General features: G+C 38.7%; 1 protein-coding gene across 1 annotated transcript in view; it reads left to right on the forward strand.

Moving 5' to 3' along the window:
• The first annotated feature begins 570 nt into the window (after positions 1 to 570).
• LOC121510696 (kynurenine 3-monooxygenase) overlaps positions 571 to 25,301 on the forward strand; it is a 31,205-nt gene continuing 6,474 nt past the window's right edge. Inside the window, exons 1-8 of the mRNA XM_041788866.1 lie at positions 571 to 738; positions 1,471 to 1,540; positions 1,681 to 1,778; positions 4,646 to 4,735; positions 6,152 to 6,200; positions 12,450 to 12,537; positions 21,644 to 21,809; positions 21,898 to 21,969. Coding sequence (XP_041644800.1) covers positions 676 to 738; positions 1,471 to 1,540; positions 1,681 to 1,778; positions 4,646 to 4,735; positions 6,152 to 6,200; positions 12,450 to 12,537; positions 21,644 to 21,809; positions 21,898 to 21,969 — 696 coding nt within the window. The 5' untranslated portion in view covers positions 571 to 675. The remainder of the gene's footprint in view (positions 739 to 1,470; positions 1,541 to 1,680; positions 1,779 to 4,645; positions 4,736 to 6,151; positions 6,201 to 12,449; positions 12,538 to 21,643; positions 21,810 to 21,897; positions 21,970 to 25,301) is intronic.

Below are 25,301 nucleotides of genomic sequence, written 5' to 3' on the forward strand. Positions count from 1 at the left end.
ATTCAATTTTTCAAATAGCATCTGTATTTACATGTGTGCTACCTGCATGTATGTGCAGTGTAGAATGAGCATAATCTAAACTTAGTTGAGCTTTGTCACTTGGGTTTTTGTTGCAGTTGCCAGAAACAGCCACTAGATGGTGACAGATTTCTTTCCTTTAATATTCCGAGTTAAATTCATTGCCCTGACATCTGACACAGTTTTCCAAACACTAAACATTTCATTAATTTTCACACATGGAAAACAACACTGCCATTATCACCCTGCCCCATTAATATGACCAGACAAAGCTAATAATTGTGAAAGCTTCACTTAAGCACATTTAACACCTTTAGCAGGTTGTTAGAAAGGCTTTTGAGGGTGTTTTTGCACCCTCTTGTCTGCTATATATCAATTGAAAGCCATTATCTAATGAGACACAAACTCTGCTTCTCTACTCATTGACCTGACTGGAGTATTCGGTTCAGCCCTTATGACACCAGAGGATTGTCAGACTGTCCTCAGTTATCTTTCACTTGTGTTTACTTTAAAAGGGGAACTGATTTGACGAGTGACATTCATGGGACCGGCTCTGCTCCACCTCTTTTTAAATCTCATTCTCCTGCTTGTGTAAATCACTCTGAAGTGTGCACGGTGAGAGGGTCAGACCTGCAGAGAGCTGTCAGCAGCACCGCCATGGAGGAACCAACTCACAGAACAAGCAAGAAAAAAGTGGTGGCAGTGGTGGGCGGCGGTTTGGTAAGACAAGGAAAATGAAAGTAAATAATTTAATCATTATACAGCACTTGTGGACTTTTGAGCTTCTGAGCTTTTGACTTATCACTGACCTTAGTAAAGCTCCTCCTTTGACAAATCACACCTGATTGGGAAGAATAGGACTTTATTTTTTGAATTCTTAATGATAATGTGTATCTGGGCCTAAAAAGTGTGAGATAAAGGAAGTAAGCTAGCAAAAAAGTGTTCAAGTACAGCTACACAGCCTGTAAGGTCTCCAAATTCTTAATATCTTGATAATATTTGATACCCTGTGCTTTTATTTTTTTGGCTTTTATTTAACAAAAGTAATAAAAGTGCAGAAGCTTTAAAAAATGACACATAGTTCATAAGACAGCCACAAAAGAGAGGACTACATTCATGAAAAATTGAAAATGATCAACCTCATTTTGTCTAAATTGTACAACCATGTTGGCAAATATTGCCAGGTTAGACAGTTTGCAGGTTTTGCTTGCAGTTTTTAAGAGCTAAAGGCAGAGAAATGTCCAGATCCTGAGGACTTTTGCTTTTTGTTGTCCTGGTATAAAAGAAATTATCCATGTCTTTTAGGTTTTTCAGTAAAATAATTTCTTGGTGAGGTGTTGTGCCCACCCTAACAGCTTGTATAGTGTGATTACTGTAACACAAAAGGCAAAATAACTGGTTTATACAAAAGGGACACATATTAAAAATGCTGTCCTGACTGCCCTCCTGCAGGTGGGGGCCCTGAATGCCTGCTTCTTTGCCAAAAGAGGCTTTGAGGTGGAAGTCTTTGAAACTCGGGAAGGTAGGCTTCAAAGCTCTGTCTTCTTTGTAAATAACACTGTCACCTCACCTGAGTCGGTGGAAATTACAATATTCCTAAAGCGGAAAAGTCATTTTTAACACATTGTTCCACATTTAAACTTTGTGTTTGATTCTGGTCAGATATCCGACAAGCCAAAATCGTGAAGGGGAGAAGCATCAACCTGGCTCTGTCTCACCGAGGTCGGCAAGCGCTAAAGCACGTTGGGATGGAGGAGAAGGTAGGCAGATCAAATATTCTTATTCCTAATATTTATTAGGAATAAGAAGAGTGTGATCTTAATGCGACCTTATCTGTCTTGTTATGAAGTCTAAAAGGCAGGTACTGTATATATAAAATAAACTGTTTGGGTCATTAAATAGTCCTACACTTTAAGAAAGAAAAGTGGTGAAAATCAAAGCATCTGCTGATTTTTTAGGATTTATTACAATCTTGTATTGTCCAAATTTGGTGAGCCTGTGTGAATTGTAGCCTCAGTTTCCTCATTGGATGTATTGCACATTCAGAGATGCTTTTTTGTATACGCCTTCTGTAACAAATTATTTTAGTTTTCTTGCTTTTCTATAAGCTTAAACCTGTCTGGTCATTCTCAGACGTCCGCCACTGCAGGTCACTGGATATTTCCTCTTTTTTTCTCACTATTTTCTATAAACCTTGGAGATGTTTCTGTCGTAAAATCCTAATAGATTGGCAGTTTGAGAAATACTCACATCAGCATGGCACATTCAGAGTAACTTAAATCCTCTTTCTTGTCCATTATTATACTAATTTTGTACTCCCTCAAATGGTCTTAACCATGTCCACATGCCTAAATGCATTGGTTGCTGCCATGTGATTGGCTGATTAGATATTTGCATCAATGAGCAGGTGAATAGGTGTGCCTAATAAAGTGGCTGTTTTGCAGCTGGTTGCTTCACTTTCAAAAGTAGAGAACTTTTCTAACAGTGTGCTCTTGTTGTCACTGTATTAGTCCCCTTGAACCCCGACATCATGAACTGAATTTGAGCCAAGCAGTTCGGGAAGCCTTCACTTTTTGTTGAGCTCGATTTGTATTAATGAAATATTAACTTTGTGGCCAGGCCTCAGGGACTCAGTCCACTCAGGACACTGGCTTCTGAGGTCAACACGCTCCTCTTTTTTATTTTTTTTGTTCCACATTTGCTTTGCTGCACTGGCCGCTTTGATGCGTGCCTTAGAATACTGCATCCAACCCTGATACTTAACACATGCATGAGAAAACAGGGTTTTCACTCATATCAAGGACAGATACTGGGTCATGTGAGCAAGCTGAGTGGTCAACAGCATGATAAAGTCCTTTTCTAAGTATTCATCTCACCACCGTGGACTTTTTCTCTTCATGCAGTGTTAAGAGGAATTTAAATGGACATTTTACAGCCTGTTAAACAAATATGAGTCTGAAAAGAAGACATTTGTTGGGTTCAAAATATGAAACCTCAAGGCAGTATGCTGCACCTGAGCTTTTTTGGGGGTTTCATAACAAAGCACTCAAAGCTTTTAATATCACTAATGCCATTAAAACAATGTGACTTTCAGGATAAAGTTAGGTTTATTGCCAAGTAAAGCCCACATAGTCTCTGCACCCATCTGAAACCATCATATATCCTTGTCAGCACGGGCGATCTTCTTAAAATCAGATCCTTATGAGTGCTCAACTCGCAAAGACATTGTGACATTTAGACATTTTTTGTGTTCAGTACCCCTACCAAACAATGTCACTCTACTAGTGATATTTTCCTACATGCATCATTTATCAAATTAACAACAACCTGGGTTTCACCCAACAGACATTTATGCTATGATGCTGTGCTATGGTGTTTAAGCTAACATAGTGCTGATTATTACTACGCTTTAAATGGTGGCTAGAGATAGTCATGTTTTAAAAGTCTGGTTGGGTAATTCCCTTGCTATTTTTTAGGGGTGCTGAGATGAAATTTAGGGTGCTTCAACCCTGCTTAAAGAAATTTAAAATCGCCTATGATAGTCAGTTTTAGAAATCTATACCTCTGGAAATTGATATTACATTTCAGTAATTCCCATAAAGGTAGACGTTAATGTCAAAGGCCAGACTTCCTACTTGTGGGGCATTTACACATGCAATTTACAAAACCCTATTAAAAAAAGTGGGACATTGTGTAAAATGTGAATAAAAACATGATGCAGTGATTATTAAATCCTTTTCAACCCATGTTCAATTGATGCAGAACAAAGATATGATATATAATATTCAAACTGAGAATGATTATTTTAGATGATATGCACACTCTGAATTTGATGCCTGCAGCATCTTCCAAAAGAGTTGAGACAGAAGTATGTTTACCAAAGTGTTACATCACATGTTCCCTTAACCAGCACTCTGGGAACTAAAGACAATAATTATTGAAGTTTTGCCGATGGAATTCTTTGCCATTCTTTCTTGTTGCACATGCAGGTCATGTCTCTGTCTTTCACCTTGAAGCCATGCTGTTGTAACTTATGCAGAATGAGCATTGTCTTGCTGAAAAAATCAGGAATGTTCCTGGATAGAAGCATGTATTTCTCCAAAACCTGTATGTCCCTGTCAGATTTAATGGTGTTGTCGCAGAAGTTCAAGTTACCCACGACATGGACACTAACGCACCCAGACACAATCATACATGCTGGCTCTTGAACTTTGTGTTTCTAACATTCTTAATGGTCCTCTGTACACCCAAACGTCTCGATGGCAATTTATTAATAAAATAATTTTAAATGTAGACCTGTCCAACCACAGCACAATTTTCCAGTGCAGTTGTTACATGTGAAATTTTATAAAGTTCAACAGAGCACAAATTGGTTAAAATGTATTTATTTTTCGTGAAACTGGTTGGGATAGAAAAGCGCATAATAATCAGCATTCAAACAGTTCATATTCATGCAAAATATACAGAGGTGAGCAGAATAGCATAATATTGTCTGTTCATCTATATAGTATTTAAGAGGACCTTTAAGCAGCATAACATTTTTTTTCAATTGCAGGACACAAGAAATATTTTGCTCTGGATGGAGATAAATGCAGTTTTCAAAATCTGACTCTATGTCTGTCTTCAGATTGTCTCTCAGGGGATCCCCATGCATGCAAGAATGATCCATTCACTCAGTGGGAAACAATCACCGATCCCTTATGGCAAGAAAGGACAGGTAAGCTGGATATGTTTTATTTAGAAGAACAAAAAGAGATTCAGTGATTTGTCATACTCATCTAACATTACACAGTAGGATGACTTTTTCTAGAATTTTTAATGCATTCATTGTGATGTTGGAATGAAGTTGGTCTACACGTGAAAAATACAAAGGGTTTCAGCATCTTCAGTTATTCAGCTCTCTTCAGTCACAGTGTTTTAATATAGTCTGCAGTTTTGCTATCTAACCTGGCTTTCATTACACATGTGAATCTATGCTACATGTTACAATTTGAGGAAGATGGATTGCAGTCTGAGAGGCATGTCTTTTCTGTATTTGTACTTAATTTTAAGGATTTTGAAGCATAATTTTATCTACCTAGCAGTTCCTTAATATTAAAATTTTGGCCGATAATTCATTAAACAGTTTTCATTAAACAGAAAGTATTAACCGAATGAAAATGACTTTAATGCTCTTTTATCATGTTATGCTCTCATCTGTAAGAGGTCCCAATCCACTGAAAAGCTAAGTGACCAACTGCTTAATCAGCTGCTGTTACAAAAACTAAACTATGATTGGTATAGATGTCAGCTTATGTCACTCATAGATGATTGGTATCGGTATCTGCAGCAACAAAAATGACTGGGATGTCCCTAGTAAATAGCACTTAACTTTAATAGTGTTTTATATGAAATAGGTGTAGAGCATGACAGTTGTAAGTTAGAATTTTATTAGAAATGTCTCCTGTAAGCTGAGTAATAGTGCAGCTCTGCTGAATGCATCCCAGCCATAGCAATGAAGCATCATGCTACGTCCACCACTTTTGATTATTTGCTTCTTTTGAACAGAGGAGTCTTTTCAATGAAAATGGCATTCAATAATGCATTACTAATCATTAATTACTATTGTCATTACATGGATGAATGTAACACATAGAGTGATAGAAGCTGTTTTTTGTTAACTGTTTCTGTGGTGATATGCTTTGACTTTATTTTATTTTGTCAATCCATATCTTTATTCCAGTCAGGTTTTGTTCCATCTAAAGTTCAAACTGCAGCATTTGTCATTTAATGAATTTTAGTGGTAGAAATTTTGCAGACATTTGGGTCATGATCTCTCAGTAAAGACGTGATGGTATGCCCTCTAGACTAGACTAGTTGAGAACCACTGCATGAAAGAGGTTATGATTATGTGTGCTCCTTTAATATGTGTGTTTGAAAATGAGAGTTTTTAATTAGAGTTGGTTGTAACTCTCAGGAGGAAGAAGAGACTTTCATATTTGAACAACAAAACAAAATTAAACCAGAAGGACAATCAAAGCATGTAGAGCTCTTATTACCCCAGAAGCTCCCTGTTCCCCTTTCAGTAAACACTGTCTGAATTCAGTTTGTGAAGCTGCAGATTTCACTGAAACACTGATTGTTTTTGTTTCAGTACATCCTGTCAGTGGACCGAGCCAATCTAAACAAAGAGCTGCTAACAGGTAAGAAGGCATGGTGTAAATTTGAGCTGATCTCATAGATATTATAACTAAGAACTTAAATGAACTTGTCTAATTTGAATTGCCATGATATCCACTATAATAGGAACCAAGAAGTCAACAATGCAATACCTAAAATCTCAGTGAGATTTGTCCATTTCTATTTAGGAAAATTTTCATTCCACGTATTATTGGCATAAAGATAATCCGATATGGATTGGTTAACCGATCTTGACATCAGCGGTCCGAGTGCATCGGTCCACAGAGCCCTGGATCGGTAAAAATGCAGCATGAACCGATCTTTGGACCGGTTTTAACGTCAGAGATCGGTTCACTGAGGCTCTCCTGCTTGTTCTCATAGCCCGATCCACCATGCTCGGGCTCAGTGTTTGTAATCTTGCGCAACCCATGGTGACCTTTTACCTTTAAATGAGAGTTCCGTTCGGCGTAGGTGCTCATTAGGTAGCTGGATGTGTTTCACTGGTCATCGCCTAAACGTCTTTCAGTTACAGTTGTGCACCTCACGAAAAAGTCATGTGGACTTTATATGAAGGAAGGATAACTTTTGAAATGTCCAACTCCAAACTCCAGCGAGAAATGCACGCTGGCAGCTCAAAACTTCCACATAATTTATACTTGATGTTCACAATATAGTCATTTTATACATCGTGCGTGGCAAAAGCCACCATACATCGAGTATACGTGATATATCGCCCAGCACCTACTCCCAACTTTGTGGGAACAGTTTGGGGATGGCCCCTTCCTGTTCCAACATGACTGTGCACCAGTGCACAAAGCAAGGTCCATAAAGACATGGATGAGAGAGTTTGGTGTGGATCAACTTGACTGGCCTGCACAGAGTCCTGACCTCAACCTGGTAGAACACCTTTAGGATGAATTAGAGTGGAGACTGAGAGCTAGACCTTCTCGTCCAACGTCAGTGTGAGACCTCACAAATGCACTTCTGGAAGAATGGTCAAAAATTCCCATAAACACACTCCTAAACCTTGTGGAAAGCCTTCCCAGAAGAGTTGAAGCTGCAAAGGGTGGACCGACGTCATATTAAACCCTATGGATTAAGAATGGGATGTCACTTAAATTCATATGCGAATCAAGGCAGGTGAGCGAATACTTTTGGCAATATAGTGTAAGTAGAATTACAGACAAAACGCTTAGATTTGTCAGGCCTTGGAAGCCCTCAAAGACATACATCTGTATGTTTTTAATTTTACCCTGATCGTCCATAATAGCGAGTAAATTCCTTTTTTTTTCTCAAGAAACAAACTATTTATTAGAGTGTCTTGGAATTAAAACACTTGTTTACCCCAGACATTAATTAGTTAAAATAAACTGCATGTATACATGGCCTCTCAGAGCTTCCATATGGATCTGCTTTTTTTACCATGGTTTATTATATTAATTTTACATTGCAGAATAAATAAAGCCTTATTTTTTAGGTCTTAAGGAAAAAAGCAATTATTGCATACAAACTCCTACATATCGCCCAACACTTTCATTAGCAATGCTTTCATACTGGACTTCAATCAGGCAAGGAGTTTATTAAAACAGATGGTGCATCTTGGAAGCTGGTGTAGCTCAGTGGGTAGAGCAGGGCTACAAGCTTACAACCAATCAACACCAAGATAACAGATCTAAATTTGTTGATTCTTAAATTAATAGATGAGGCAAATGTTTCTTTCAGACATAACCTGAAATTTCAGGTTTTCTAAAGTTAACCCAGCAGACTTTAAATATCTATGAACATGTTTTGTGAGGCTGTTGGTAGACTATATTTATGGCTAAGTATATTTGGTTCAAGGCTTGGGTGATGTGGCCTAAATGTCATATCACTTTTTTTTTGCCCTTTGCAGTAATGTATTATATCATGGTTTTACAAAATTACATGCATTTAAGTGTTTATTTAGGGGATACAACACTCTTCTCCCCCTAAAACAAACTTGAGATGGCATATGAAAAGTGTACCTGAGCATAAGATCCCACAAAAAGTATGTCATACATCGTGAGTTAACAGAACTACAGAGTCCACAGCTGCTTCTCTGACTCTTGTTTATTGCCACACCCCGCCTTTTGAATCATTGTGGACTAAAAACAAGCAAACACCCCAGGCTGTGGTTACTCACTACATCCAATCTTTACCCCACCCTAAAGGTTTGGACTTTATTTTTTTGACAGATTATTTCCCATGTCCCTGGTAGTGTGCAAGGTCATCCAGAGCATGACTGGGTTGTGTCAATCCTCCTGCCCACCTGATGACACTTACCTGTCACAAAAACACCTTGATGCAGCCTCAATGTTTGGCCCAAACGTGCCTAAAAGGCCTGTAAATGCAACTTAGCCCAAGTGCAGGGTACTAATCAGCAAGCAAAACTGTCAAGTTATTATTAGGCATCTCCTATATAAAAGAATTGTTGAATCTGTGCAGCACTGACCCTTCTGCATGATAGATGTGGATGTAGGAAGAAGGTTGTTGTCCTAAAACAGCAAAAATAGCAATAATGGTTGCATGGTCTCCATTGTCTGCACGGAGCATAAGCAAATGTCGACCTGAGTGGTCGCCATGAGTGTCTGTTCTTTCTCCTTGGCAGATTTGCAAACATATTCATGAAACAATTTTATTAATGTGAGAGAAGACCACAAGAGAGAAGAGTGAAGGAAGGAAGGATTAATTGTGTGGGGGACCAGCACAAAACAATCATGCCTAATGTGAAAACACTCATTATCAAAAATAGTGCAATATTACGCGTGACTCCTAAAAGGCTCAGTTGTAACAAAGAATAACCATAGGGAGACATAAGGAGTTTAATGATTTAGTTTTATAACACAGAACTGATGGCTGATTCAAAGTATTCAGAATTTCACTAATAAGTAGTAACAAGTTGATATTTATACCAAGGTGGGCCATATGTAACAATTAATTTAAAGAACAACAGGCAGATCTATAAAAAACAGACATTTAATACCCCTAAATACACTATATGGACAAAAGTATTTGTCTTCAGGACCATTAAATCAGTATCTACTGTAATGACGTACTCCAATACGTGTGCTTTAATATGAAGTTGGCCCTCTTTTCTAGCTATAAAGGGCTCCAATCTTTTTGGAAGGCTCTCAACAAGATTTTGGGGTAATTTTGTAGGAATTTGTGCCCATTCCTTCTGTGGGTGGAGCATTTTTGGGGTCAGGCACTGATGCGATTTTACATGGCCTTCTGCATTGTGGCTGAGTTGCTTTTGTTCAGATAAAGTGAACCTACATTTTGAATCCAGATTTTTCTTCTCTCTGGGTACTCCGGCTTCCTCCCACCACCAAAGACATGTTCGTTAGCTTAGTTGATCACTCTAAATTGGCTGTAGGTGTGGATGTGAGTATGACTGGTTGTCTGTCTCTATGTGTCAGCCCTGCAATTGACTGGCGACCAGTCCAGGGTGTACCCCGCCTCTCGCCCAATGATAACTGGGACAGGCTCCAGCCCCGCCCCTGCGACCCTCAGCGGGATAAGCTATGCGGTATAGAAAATGGATGGATGGATGGATTTTTCTTGAAAGAAAACTATAAAGTCAACGTGTAGATTAATTTACATTAATTCACCTTTAAAAAGAAAATTTGAAATCTAAAGTTCCTCCTATGTGTTTTTTTTAAACAAAGTAATCTATTCTTTATCACTTTAACGTTACTTTCTTCATTACTTTGAAAAAAGTTAAATTGAGAGTATATCTTTTGGAAATCTTTGAAATAGAAAAATGCTATTTTAAACAATTCCAAAATAAAACATAGAAAGCAAAATATGACATAAGGTAAGTCCCTTTAAATTCCTGTTAATGGCAACCGTGCAGCCTTTCTTCCTGATTTGGAATTTACCTGTGTTTTCTGAAGGAATATCACCATATCTTCATTCTCATGTGGAGGCAAAGATCTCGGAACATTCACAACGTCCACATTAGTACAATAAACCCTTTTACTTGGGATAGAAGCAGTGTTAATTTCATTGACTAAAACTATGACTAAAAATTTTAGTCGACAGCCTTTTTTTCCATAACAAAAACTAGAGTAAGACTAACAAAAATAGATCTGTAATGACTAAAACTGACAAAAAGTAAGTTTAGTTTTCATTATGTTGAATAAAACTAGACTCAAATGCAATGTAGTTTTTGTCAGACATTCAAAATCCGTGATATTTCTCCACTTTGGGTAAATCTGTCAAAAAGCATTTTATCTGTAGCTATTCTGCCTCTCAGCTGTAGAGAGCAGGGACCCCAAGTTTAGCAGAATGCGTAGAACACACTACCATGACTTGGTACCCGATTAAGGCAAGAAAATAAGTGTGACTAAAATGTGGGGACTTTTTATGGACTAAAACCAGACTAAAACTAAAAAGGGCAGAAGTGACAAACTAAAACTAACTAAAAGACTAAAAGACATTTAATGACTACGACTAAGACTAAAATTAAAAATAGCTGCCAAAATTAACACTGGATAGAAGTGGTTAGTATGGAGAAACATGACTTTGCTAGAGGAAAAAAGTAGAGTTTTCTTTACACCACTGAAGTCAAACTCCACTCCAATGTGTTGCTACATCAGTGATTATCTTGTGTGGGGGCAGTTCCAGTAGTTTCTGTTTTGGCGTGAGTACAGTGGTAGCTGCTCTGCTCTGTTGGAAGAAAGCCGCAACTCGCCCTCTTGTCCCAGGAAACGATTGATCTGCGGTTTCTGCAGACTAGCTTGGGTGGCCAAATTGAGCAAAGCACTTGATGTGTGTGTGTGTTATCGATGATAACAGCATTGTGTTCTCGAGTTTGTGTAACTTATATTTATTTTTAGCTGATTGAGGATATATCCTATACACTCCCACTTTCTGATATCACTTACAGTTGACTGTGGAATATCCAGCCAGGGGAAAATTTCTGTCTGAATGCAAAGGTGGCATCCATCACAGTACCACGCTTGAAGTCACTGAGCTCTTCAAAACGTCCTATTTTGTATCTCAAATGTTTGCAAGTGAAGAGTGCACAGCTAGATGCTTGATTTTATACACCTGTGGCAACAGGTCTGATTTTTTAGTTTAGTTTATCTATTTGCACATTATTAAACAAAAAAGAATAACATGAGATAATTAAAGCAAACCTCGTGCAAGAGATGTTAGAAGCCAAAAAGGCTAATCAAGATGAATCCCCCTCATACATCTTATTCATATACCTGATTCTAGGTAGCTAGGAAAAAGAACAATAGCTTTAAACACTTGAATTCATGACAGATGTGGCCAAATACTTTTGTCCATATAATGTTGCTGAAAAGGATTCATCCTTGTGTCACAAGCATGACTGGGCCATGATGTTGGCAACTGAATGAGGCTCTTTTGAATGAATCATCAAATATTTGAATATTTTAGGTCACCCCTACCTCATCAGGAGCCACCAAGTTTAGCTTACACCAGGTACATCCAGATACCCTGTCCTCTTAAGGAAAACTGTGACATTATTTTGATTGGAGTGATCGCCCCTTTAATTTTAAATATTTTCAACCTTTACTTTTCATGTGAAAGAATGAGTTATTTCTTCTTCTGTATATTTCTACAAACAGCATATTATACTATGAGTTAATATATACTCTCGTTAGAAAGGCTTTATCATGTCTGTACCCTTAGTGCATACTTAATTCATGACCTCTGCTGCACAAAGCTCACAGTTAAAACCTACTCAAACCAAATGAGGCTGTTTGCTAGCGTGCACAGACCCGTGCCGCAGATACTCCCTTTGCTTCAGCTACACCCCAGATTTTTAAGCTGTCTGGGTACAACAGGCAGGCGATGTGCCAGTCTTTCCAGGCTGAAGGGATCGTTCTTTACACTTAATGAAGAGCCTGCGTGTGTGCTTGGAGATAATTTGTGACAACACGGTCCTGTGCTGAATTAATTTGCCAAAACAGAGGCTGATTGTGAAGCTGAGGCTCTTATCTTATCAGGAGCGATCCAGACTCCTGGAATGAAGGTTTGAGATAAAGAGATTTCAGAAAGTGTGACAACATAAACATCATTTTCTGTATCTTGATTCTCTGCTCAGCAGGAGGTCTGTCTCCTGCAGCGAAGGGCGAACTGTTTGCTGACAGTCTGTTTCTGACTGTGTTTTATAAGAACAGTTGAAGGTTTCCTGTCTGTTTTAACAGTCTTATTAAACTGCTGATGTTATGTCACCGTGATATAAGCTCCTTTTGTAACATGTTATGTTCCCTCTACAGCGGCAGAGACATATCCAAACACTAAGCTGAACTTTGACCACAAACTGAAGGACTGGAGTGCTGAAACCGGGCTAATGACCTTTGTCAGGTAAATAGTTACTGATCCCACACACGTGCACCCCCGTACTCACACAAACTCCTCCTTGTTGGAGGATTCTTTGTTTTAACAATGCTTTTATTGATCCTGCTCCCTCTGTGGTCCCACATGTAAATACATGTTAACATCCTGAGCTTAAGGAGGCTGATAAACATGCTGCCTTTGAAGCCTCGGTGTGTGACTGCTGCTCTTTAATTGGTTGTCCTTGAGGTAAATGTGACACGCAATTTACAGCCCAATTAACACAGAAACACCTGCAGGTGTTTTAAGCTGTGGGAATTATTAACACTGCATGCAGAGGCACAACCTGAGCTTTAAAATTGGATTCATCCTTATCTAAAACTGTGTAAAAAACAATCTGATTTGTGTGTCGTTGTTTCTGGTAAATTTTTATTTTTATGCCTGGCAGTACAACATGTGCTGAGTCAAAAAAGTGGATTAGAGTCACTGTGGCAGTAAACACTGTCATGCACTTTAATTTAATCAAGTTTTACATGACGGCTGTGAGTGTGCCAGGAATATAAAAGCCCCCCCTGGAGAGCACCTTACTCGTCCAGGACTCATCCCTCCCTCCCTGCTGCAGCCGAGCAGCTTGTGTTTGCTCTCCAGCTTGTGTAATTAAAGGTACACGGAGAGCCTGATGCAGCTGTGATAGCATTACCATCCTCCCACTGCAGCCAGGAAATGTTCACAGATAGACATCTGCATGAAATAAATGTTAATGACCTGATCTTTTCTTATAATCATCCAATAATCCACCATATTACTGTAAATCTAATTACAAGTTAATGAACCCTGACAGATCCTGATCTGATTTGTCAAAACAAACTTATCAATGTAAGGACTCAAACATAAAACAAAGGATTGCCACACTGTAAGGAAACCTCATAATGGGTTGTTTTACCATTAGGCAAAGGTAGGCAAATACCTGGGACCTCATGCTCCAAGGGACTCTAGATACAGTCATTATAGGTGTGCATACAATAATGAGGCAGACTACATCGCAATAGACCTGAACAATTTGTGACAATGATCTAATTGTTTTTTTTTCTCCCAATATTGTGATTTAATATGCAGTTATTTCTTGCTTTCTTATCTTACCTGTAGTTCACCAAGCACAAGAAATCATTCTATATTATAATTAGCACAAGAGTAGATTAACTAGGGATGAAAGATTAAAAAAAAAAACCTAATTGTGATTTTGACTCATATAGCAAATTTGATATCAATTGCTCTACTGAAGGGATGACATTTTTTTTTGTTTTTCTGTTTTTTATTAAAAAAAAAAAATTATTCACATGAACAGGAAAAGTAGGATTTTTGATCCAAAAGAAGACACTTGATTGTATGCACCATGTGAATTGAAAAAATTTCTTGTGCTACAAAAATTGTATCAAACCTATATTTTGACATATTTCAGGTTAAGGGAATATTGCGCTGTCTGCGATTTAAAAATTGCAGCAGGCCATATTGCGATTTAATCTAATTTGTGATTAACTGCCAAGCCCCACTAAGGAACGAGTCATTAAGATGTGCATTTCCAGTGTCAATATGCTGCCAAGAGCGGATATATAGCATCAAAATAGATTGAATTTCAAAAAATGTCCGTGAGGAGGACCCTTCCCTGAAGCAAGGGGTCAAAAGTGCCAAAAAAGTCTTCATACTAAACTAGTTACAGTTATGTAGATCTCTCTACATATATATTCAAACAGTGAATATGTGCATTACTGTGATGAAAAGGCATTAAAAGAAGATTTGTGGCAGAAGAATGGATATTGGACCAGCAGCGACCATATAATATCTATTTCTATAATTTACCCCGGGCCTGGAGACATGTTTATGTATTACGATGTGGTGAGAATTAGTTGCGATGAAAAGGCGATGAAGTGTTGATCATGTTGAATGTTATGTTGTTCTTTGGCTTTACTAGATGAGAGGTAGTCTTAAATATTTTGTTCACTCACTGTGATCCCTTTTGGCAAAATGGAGTGGAGCTCCATTTTTTGGTCTTTGTATTATCAAAATACCCCAAAATTTTCAGAATAATTGACAAGGAAAAACAGAAAATCTTTACATAGAAGTTTTGGTTTTAAAAGGGGCCAATCAATCAGTTTCATGATACTTAAAATGTACGTCATCAGATTAGCTTGAGATTAATTGTTTAAATTGACCAAATAAGAGAACGCTACTGTGCTTTTTTTATGAATGGAAATAGTGCCCATAAAAAGTGTTCAGCCGCTTCGATGGTTTATCCCGTTATTTATTTTATAAATCAATCATGGTCAATGTAACTTGGCTTTTTTTGGCTGAAAAGATTGCAAAAAAAAAAAACCCTCTTTAATGTCAAAGTTGAAACCGGTTTCAACAAAGTAATGTCTGTTAAATAAAAATATATAATGCAAAATAAGTGACTGTTAATATTCATCCTACTCAAGTCAGTATTTAGTAGATGTACCTTTGGCTACAATCACAGTGCTGAGTCTGTGTGAATAGGTCTCAGTCAGGCGTGCACATCTGGACACTGCAATTTTAATCAGTTCTTCTCTGCAAAACTGCTCAAGCTCTGTCAGGTTGCATTGGACCAGGCATGAACAGCCCTTTTCAAGTCCAGCCAGTAAATTCTCTATTGGATTGAGGTATGGGCTTTGACTTGGCCACTCCAGAACATGTCTTTAAACCATTTCTTTGTAGCCTTTGCTGTATGTCTTCGCTCATTATCTTTGTGGAAAATAAATCTTCTCTAAAGTTGTAGTCTTCTTGTGGACTGAATGAGATTGTCCTCCAGGATTTTCATATGTTTTGTTGCATTTATTTTACCCTCTACCTTTACAAGCAGAGTCAAGACGTATGGTGCCACCACTGTGCTTCACAGTGGGGATGGTGTGTTTGTGATGATGCTTGGTTTCCATCAAACATAGCATTTTGTCTGATGCCCAAAATTCACCATTTTTGTCTCATCAGACCAAAGAACTTTCTTTCATTTGACCATGGAGTCTCCAACATGCCTTTTGGCGAACTCTCGTGCAGATTTTGTACAAGTTTTCTCTACCAGTGGCTTTGTCTTTGCCACTCTCCCATAAAGTTTTGGATGGTGAGGAACCGGGGCAACAGTTGTTGTATGCAGAGTCTCTCCCATCTCAGCTGTTGAAGCTCGTAACTCCTTCAGAGTTGTCAGGTGTCTTGGTGGCCTCTCACACTAGTCTCCTCCTTGCATGCTCACTCAGTTTGTGAGGACGGTCTGATCCGGGCAGATTTACACATGTGAAATGTAATGGCAGTATGTATGGCTGATATTCTGGCCACAAATATCAGGAGAAATTTTCATATCTACAGATAAGATATCTAACTTTTTAAAGCTCCTTATCTACTGATACTGATATCATGCCGATAATATTGTAGATTCCTAGTTCATGTCTTCAAGAATTATGGCTTTACAAAATTTCAGCCTTAAATTTAAACGAAAAATGATCTGGGATACTCTAGCAGTGTTTGAATGACTAAGAAATTAGTGTATTGCAATAATATGAATTGCAAAATGAGAACAGTGAAATTATTATTGCAGTCATAGTACCTGCCAAAATTTGCAGTGAGTTTGTACCATATGATGCAGACTTACTCATGGTACGTTGGGTAAAAATATGTTAAAGGATTTAAAATATACAGCATGTTGGCTTGTGTCTAAAGGCTTGGAATAATGTTTAATGCTGCAGGGCACAAAAAAACATCATCATGTTCTTTTGCAAGGACCATTAAATGCCATAACAGACAACAGACAGATCTACTGAATGTAATAAATGCAGCTTCAGCTTTCAGGCTGTTAATGTGAGTTCAGTCATAACCTAAATGTTTAGAAATTCTACTTTATGGAAAAATGACAAGAACTCATGCTGCTGGTGTCACATAAGATTGTGTTTGAAAATGTCAAAGCTTTGACTATTGTTTGGAGCAGATGCATGCAACAGTAAACTGTATGTGTGTTTAAAAATGCAATCATCTGTAACCACCTCCCCTCAGTAAAATGACTATCAATTGCAAATTGTTTAGATGAACGAGTTTGTTTTTCAGAAGCTTATTATTACAATTAAAAAGTCAACCATCATTTATTTGGTGAAAAGCATTCAAGTCAGCAAATCCATCTGATGTTATAAAATAGGAACAGAATGGAAAAGTTGTTTTTAAAAGAAATTAAATCCAATGATTACACATGTATTAAGCAATAGAACAATTAAACTTTATCAAAGTATTTTGCATTTTTCTGTGATGTCAAACAGTTGTCTCTAAGTCAGCCATGTATGCTGTGATGTCATTCTTCATCTGCTGCCAACAGTACTGAGAGGACATAAACCTTAGTGTGTGCTCTGCTTGACAAACAACATGATGTGGCTCCCTCACTAAATCCCTCTGAATACATATTACATCTGCACCATTGATGCACAAGAAGAAAAAGTGCACCACACTGGTAGAAAAAGATATTGCACAATAAGCAATATAAACATGATATGGACGAGAGTATTCAGCTTCTTGACCATTACACTCACAGGGACTGAAAAGACATTGTATTCAAATACATGTCCTTTAATCTGTGGGAATTTGTGCCCATTCATTCTGTGGAGAATTAGGTCAGGCACTGATGTTGGACAAGGAGGCCTGGCTCGCAATCTCCATTCCAGTTCATCCCAAAGGTGCTTGATGGGGTCAAGTTCAGTCAAGTTCTTCCACTCTAAACTCATCAAACCGTGTCTTTATAGTCCTTTCTTTGTGCACTGGGGCACAGTCATGTTGGAATAGAAAAGGGCCTTTCTAAAACTGTTTCCACAAAGTTGAAAGCATAGCATTGTCCAGAATGTCTTGGCATGCTGAAGCATTGAGACTGGCCTTCATTGGAAGAAGGGGTCTAGTCCAAACCCTGAAAAACAGGTAATGTTCTCCTTGCATAAGCCAAAACCATTACTCGCCCATCTGACTGCCAGACAGGAAGTGTGAATTGTTACTCCACAGAATATGTGTCCACTGCTCAGTCCGGTGTCGTGTGCCTTACAGCACTCCATCCAACGCTTTGCACTGGACTTGGTGATGATAGGCTTGTATGCAGCTGCTCAGCCATGAAAACCCACTCTATTAAGATCTCACTGCACAGTTTTTGTGCTTACATTAATGCCAGTAGAAGTTCAGAACTCTAAAGCTTCGGGATCAGCAGAGCATTGGTGACTTTTCTGCACCATGCTCCTTAGCAGTTGTTGACCCCGCTCTGTGATTTTATGTGGTCTTTTGCTTCATGGCTGAGTTGCTGTTGTTCCTAAACACTTCCGCTTTCTAATAATATCACTTACAGCTAACTGTGGAATATCAAGCAGTGCTGAAAATTCATAAACCTTACTGCAAAGGTGGAATACATCACAGCACCATGCTTGAAGTCACTGAGCTCTTCAGAACAACCCTTTTGTATCTCAGATGTTTGCAAGTGGAGACTGCATGGGTGCTTGATTTTATAAACCTTTGACAGCAGGCCTGAACACCTGATGGGGTATGACCAAATACTTCTGTCCATATGGTGGATCTTTGGTAGAATGTGATTGTTGCGCTGTAATTGGAGGGATACACCTATCTAACTACTTTAAAGAGTAATGAAACCTCTGAGTTTCAGCTGAGGAGGATCTACACAACTCAACACTGCCCCCACAATTAGCTGTAACATTTAGTCTATCCTCAAAACTTAAGTCAAAACATGCAAAAACGAATGCAGAGTGCAGACAGAAACCTCTGTCTGTATCTGTATGTATTTCGAATGCAGAGCATAAAGGAGCCTTCACATGTTTATGTCCACATTCTTGATCTAAATGTAGTTACACATTGCTCTGGTCAATATGGCAAGTTAACTTTATCTCAGTTTTCTGGATCAAAATACCACTAGAGGGCTTCTCATACTAGCTGCTATCTGCTACAGCCTCCTCTAGTGGTGAGTGCTTTTGTTACAGTTCAATCATAACATTTAATGCAATTGGGACACAACATCTAAAATTATGAATTTTTAATTGAATGGACTTGTAACTTTGGTGCTGACTAGCCAGGGTGATGATAGCGGTTAACCTACGAAATGCACATAAGGGGATACTATTGTATATGGATAGGAGAGAAGGATGAAGGATAATAAACACTGCCCCTATTGTCTGGTGCATATTAGAGGTCGGTGTGCTTAAAGCATTAGTGAAGACATTGCCTTAGATCAGTCTGTCCTTCTGATGGGCCTGAAGCGCCTGCCAGAGGGCACTAGCTTTAATAGTTCAAATCAGGACGTAGGCAGTCCTTCACAATGTTGTTTGTTGAGGCTGTGAGAGTTGTAAATGTCTTTCAGGGAGGAGAGCATGCAGCCTGTCACCTTCTGTGCTATTCAGATTTTAGTAATAATATCTAGAGACCAAGGATCAGGCTCTCACAATTTTCAAATTTCACATTTTTTTAAGTTTTGTAAAATGCATCTTGTAAAATTTTACAAGTATTTGCATAAAATGAAATAGGTGTAATCAAGTTAGACAAACATACTGTACATAATCAAAGTTTGCTTTATGGAAGGTTAGACACAATGCAGATACAGCTCTTTGTAAATTCAAACAGAAGCAGATAGCCTGAGTACATTTTCTCAGGCTAACACCTTTAATGAAGCATTGAGGATGCCTTTATTCTTGGTCTATACCGAGCTCAAAGTCCGGTTTCCTTGGCCAATGAGAGTGCTTTGTATCAGCAACAGGCATGGTACACTTCCTTGGACCTGGAACAATCGATATGCTATTGCCATATGCTTTGGCTTGTTTGTGCACACATAAGCACTGGTGAGCTGTCTGGATGTACCATTGATATGACTGTTCCTTTTCCCCATTTTATACATTTTAACATTTTAAACAACGGCGGAGGGTTATCTGACCAAAAAAGTTGGTGGCATGTTGTCTGTGTATTTCTTCAGTGTGCCAAGTCTGTGAGACCAGGCATCTTGTGAACTGTCTGTGGCATATTACATTATCCATACTCCTGCCCAGTTGAGCTTAAAGAAGTGTGACTGCAGGGCTGACTGGTGAGAGGGGGGCAGCATGCTTCAGGATGGTACAGGCAAACTGGCCTCAGTGTGTGTGCTCCTTCATTATCCTGCTGGTTGACAGTAGGAGGCATTCTTCTTCAAAAGGTGTCTATAATTGAATAGAACATAAAATATTTTATTATCTACTTTTGCAGACAAAATCAGTTTTTCCCCTTACTTGTATGTGTGATTTATTCCTTCAAACACTCAAGGTAGAGCTGCAAATTATTTAATTTTTTGATGATCAGATTTTCTGTAGTAAATCACCACTGATCTTCCCATTTTAAATTTCTACTGTTTTGCATTCAAAAATATTTTTTGTATGGTCTTAAACTGAATGTAATTGACTTCCTGTTTGAATACAGACCTGCTTTTTTTGTTGAAAGAAACAAAATAAAAATCTTCAGGTAGATTGAAGGTTATAACGTAAACTTACAGAAAGAAAAGGAACTTGTTAGAGATTGAAAAGGAAATAAGGGTACAATGAAAAGGTGAATGCTGGAAAACACAAGGTGCAGATGACTTTTTACCTTTCCACTGAACTGTCTGTGAGGGTTTTTTTTTATGTTTTGGTGTTTTCTAGCCTTTATCTAGATGAGACAGCTGAAGAGAGACAGGAAATACAGATGGGGCAGACATGCTCCAAACAGCACACTGACCAGGAATTGATCTCAACACATGTCATGTAGCATGGGATCAATTCCTGGTCACTGGTCAGTATATGGGCGCCTGCTCTACCCACTGAGCTAAACCAATGCCTCTCTGTGGATTTTCTAAAGTGAAATGAGACTGTGCCAGTGTGTAACATTGGGGATATCAACATCTAAGAGGAAATTCTAGAATGCAGTGCTCATTAGTATTTGTTATTTGGCTCCTTCTGTGGTGCATGCAAATTTCAAAAATCCAAGATAGCGCCATTCATGACGGGGACACTCCCTCTGTATGAATAAATGACTTCTTTTGAGTAAATTCAATAAATAGCATTTATTTATTCAGATGATTAGACACTAATTTAGATAACCCTAGTTATAAATGATACTAGACAAAATATTACACACTGCACCTTGAAGGAGCAGTAGTGGACTTTTTACATCTCTGTGCCTGCAGGGTGGCGCTGCAGTGGCCAGAGTATGCCAAAAGGGACAATAAAGCATGCTATTAATCTGGATTTTTTTTAAAAATGCATGCACAAGGCCTTAAATAATAATTTTCAAAACGCATCAAACACATAACAACAACCATTAAAAAAATGCAAAACACCAGATACATTAACAACTGCATTAAAAGGAGGGTAGATGACACTTACTGAGGTACATATGACCATAAATCAGCTGGAGGCCCGGGGGCCACATCAGGTCCCCCAGGGCTTCCCATCTGGCCCCCAGGTGATAACTGAATTCAGAAAATTTTAGAAGTGAAAAATATGGCATAGTATTGTTTGACTTTTTTCTTAAAGTTTGAATTAAACCTTCACCCTAGGGGCTTATCAGACAAGAAGCACACTAGTATTTCTGTAATTTGACATACTTATTGTTATCTGGGTTAAAGTTGTAGTTTTTTGCATCAATTTTCCACTTGAGGCTCTTTGAGAGTGCAATTTCCCCCTCTGAGAATCCTCACAGAAGAACTGTTTCCAGCTTGACTTTTTTGCCAATAATGACCCAGCATATTAGCAATTGAACTTGGTAATAGAATCAGGAGGGCTCCAGAAATATGTAGCAAAAATATCTCAATTACTCCCTTGTGGCTGGCTGCAGTATAGGGACTGATCTCACTGTTAAGGCTTAAAGGTCAAATAATTTTTGGAAGGAAATAATATTTTTACAAGAATGTGCTAATTAGAAGAAAAAAGGATTTTACTTCAGTTTACTTAAGTGTCCGCCCCCACAGCGTTGGTCAAGAAAAGTTGGCCCTTGTGAAAATGGAGTTGATAACCCCTGCCATAAATAGTTCTTTACATGGTCTTTGTGAAGATTGCCTATTTGTGCCTTGGACTAAGTATGGAGAGGATTATTTGTATATTTTCAGGTCTGATGGATCCACACAGCAGATCCAGGCTGACCTGATTGTTGGCTGTGATGGAGCTTTCTCTGCCATCCGCAAGCAGTTCCTCCGCCGAAGCCGCTTCAACTACAGCCAGACCTACATCCCCCACGGCTACATGGAGCTCACCATGCCCCCCATCAATGGAGAGGTCAGACATCTGTACAGTAACCCTCTTTTTTAAATGTATCTTTAACATTTTTGTTTATTTAATGCCCCACTTTGATCATCCCTCTCAGTTTGCCATGAAGCCGAACTATCTGCACATCTGGCCGAGGAACACATTCATGATGATCGCTCTGCCTAACCTGGTGAGTGGAGATTGTGATGACTTGTGCTTTGGGGCTGATTTCCTCCATCACTTCATCACTGTAAGCTGTTAATTTGTTATTTCTTCACATTATTCTGCCACCGCACCCAACAAAAGCCTAATCACTTCAGGAAAACGTGCAGCATAATTGACCTCTGGGACGCCCTCGCCGAGTTAATTATCCTCATTCACAGGCGCTTCAGAAACCTTCCCTTCTTCTCACACAGTGCCGCGTCTTTGTGTGTGTTTGAGTCAGACTTTACTCCGTCCTTTCCGTCCTTCTTAATCCCAGAGTGATTTCTGTGCTCGGCTGAGTCAGCACAGCTCAGTGAGACCAGGTTAAAGCAGCACATTCACTCTGTGGCTGACTGCCCTAGTTCCCAGGAAAACATTCAGGCAAGAGGGAAAAAAAAAAACTAAACCAAACACATCAGTGCTGCTGTGGATGCCATGGTAACGGAGATGGTGTTAAAAGGTCCTCAGGGAGGATGTGTGTGTGATGTTGATAGATAGCACCTGCTCAGACAGGCTGATAATGGCACACCTACAACCTTTGTGTTCTTTCATCCATCAGCTACACTGGGTGGAGATCAGCTGTGACATTTCATTAAGGAGGGAGGATTTTTAAGACCCGTGAAAGTGAATATGCATGAAAACATGGTAAATGGCAAAACGAATGTGTAACATTGCTGAGATACAGGATGCAGAATCAGGCCTGCTGAAGGAAGGGTCTGTTTTCCAGAAAAGTGGAACTTTTTACAGTTTCTCCTCTAAATCAAATAACATATAGCTGTGTTGTACATTGCATCAGACAAGTTCTCTAAACAAGCATAAGTGGAAGCATCACATAAGTTAATTTTTACAGTTACAATATGTAGAATTTTTGCACTGAAATGTAACTAAATTAACCAGAAAATTAATACTCCTATATGCTTTAGTTGATTGCCTCAAATTTTTCCAACTGTTTTTTTAAACCAGAGAATTTCTTGATTTTCTTTATTGTTAAAGGATGTGTATTATCATGGTGGCTGTCATGATGGACCCACTGTGAAAGACAAGATTTTTATCATTTCCATGGAAATGCTCAGTGTAAATGAATGCTACATGATGCAGAGGGAACTGCTACTGCCAGCTGCCTTTCTGTTGCTGTATCTCGTTTATGTGTCTCACTGATACTTGTGATGGACAGCATTTTTCTCTGACATTGGTTGTGAGTTTGGCTGCACAGCAGCGCAGGGGTTAGTGCTGTTTCTCTGTTCTCTTCCCCTTCAGGGCCTTTCTGTGCAGTTTGCATGTTCTCCCTGTTCATATTAGGGTTCTCTCCGGGTACTCCAGCTTCCTCCCACCACTAAAGACATACTCGTTAGCTTAAATGTGACCTTAAATTGGCTGTAGGTCCAGGGCATACCTTGGTTCTTGACCAATGACAGCTGGGATGGGCTCCAGCCCCCTGCAACCCCAAATGGGATAAGCTGGGTATGTTTGAATAAGGTTGTTGTTGCCAGGCAAAAATCTGAGCCTGTGACATCCCCAGTCTTGATGGGGGAATGCCCCGCCCCTCTAACACTACAATGATGTGAAAATACAGAGCATTTCATCTCAGTACAGTCTGTTGTTAGCCGATGTCACTGCCTTCATTGAAAGTTAACAGCCAGTTAAATGCTGTCTTCTTTTTTGTTCATTGTGAGGTAAATTTCCTAAATCTATCAGCCATGGTGGCCTATAAGCCATTAAAAGTATCAAATCAGAGAGACTTGCACCAGAATACAATACATTTAATGTCAGACTTCTGTCTCTCCGCTCCGGCACAGACCCAGGAAGTTGTGCTCTGATCAGAAGCATTTTTTAAAAGTTGAGACGATCATATTTCTCCTGAGTGGGCATGGCTTCAGCTCATTCAACTGACACACCCACACATCCTAAAGCAGTTCTTACTGCCTCATTTTTCATGAGTTTGAAGCTTATTTTTATAAACGTAGAGATGTTTTTCATGGCTGATATTTGACCTTCAGTTTCATAACAGTGGCCTGTCATACAACAAACCTTAAAAAAAATTTTTTTTCATTACTTTACAGGGACTTTAAAATCTCTCTCCAAAAGTTGTATTACTGAGAATAAGAAAAAATGTCAATAGTGCTTTTTTTTTTTAGGTTCGCACTACAAGAAATACCAGCATGCTGAGTAGCACTGGTCTTTACTAAGGGTCTACTGATATTGGTTTTTCAGGGCCAATATCAATACTAATTTTTAGTAGGGCATGTGACCGATAACATGTATTTGGAATAGATATGTGTTTACTGTGACAAAAAATATAGTTAAAGTGGCAAAAGTAAAACTGCTTTTTTCAAAAATTAAGGAAAATAAACAATTTCGCACTATCTCTGTCAACATGAGTAAAGGAACAGAGCAACGCAGTAGCTCTGTGCTGATGTCGTACACTCCTGATGTCAGTTCCACCCCGGCCTCAGTGCTGATAGGCTGGTAGTGGTGTGACATCAAGCCAATCAGAAAGTGTTCTGGGCAGGATCTTAGGTGAGACTGTCGGGAGTAAAAATAAAACCAAAGGGAAGCAACATCTTGCCATGGAACATTTTATTTAATTGATTTTGGCCCTTTATTAGTAAAATAGAATGACAATAATATGCTGAATGCCAATATCAGCATCAATAATTGGCCACGCCTGTAATTGGTCTACCCCTAGTTTGTCCTTATCATGTTGTGTTATTGTTTTGATTGTGAGCCCCCTGGTGGTGGGATTTACATATTATTCATTTTGACAGGTTTAGGGCACAATCATAGAAAGATGTTCTAGTTTGGGTAATACAGGTGCATCTAAAACATTTGAATATCATGGAAAAGTGGATTTTTTGCTGTGATTTGATTCAAAAAGTTAAATGTTCATATATTCCAAATTCATCTCCACAAAATGACATTTTTCAAAACTTTTTTGTTCAAATCTTGATGATTTTGAAAAATTGCAATATTATGATATTACAAAACAAAATGATTACTAATACAGAAATGTTCAACCTCTGGAAAATTCTGTTTATTTTATACAGTCAGTTCTTTGTTGTTGTTTTTTTGTGTGAATTACGGCATTGGTGTTATGTGGCGTGGAGCCAATCAGTCTGTGGAACTGCTGGGGTGTTATGAAGCCTTGTTGCTCTGATAGCAGCCTTCAGCTCATCTGTATTGTTGAGTCTGGTGTCTCTCATCTTCCTCTTGATGGCTTGCCAATCAAACACAATAATACTATGGCGTGGTCAGGTGTGATGTCCTGCTGGAAAAGTAAAGAAGTATCTCCATAGAGCTTCTCAGCAGACGGAAGCATGA

The sequence above is a fragment of the Cheilinus undulatus genome, linkage group 6 (genome assembly GCF_018320785.1).
Source record: "Cheilinus undulatus linkage group 6, ASM1832078v1, whole genome shotgun sequence".
Taxonomy (NCBI): domain Eukaryota; kingdom Metazoa; phylum Chordata; class Actinopteri; order Labriformes; family Labridae; genus Cheilinus; species Cheilinus undulatus.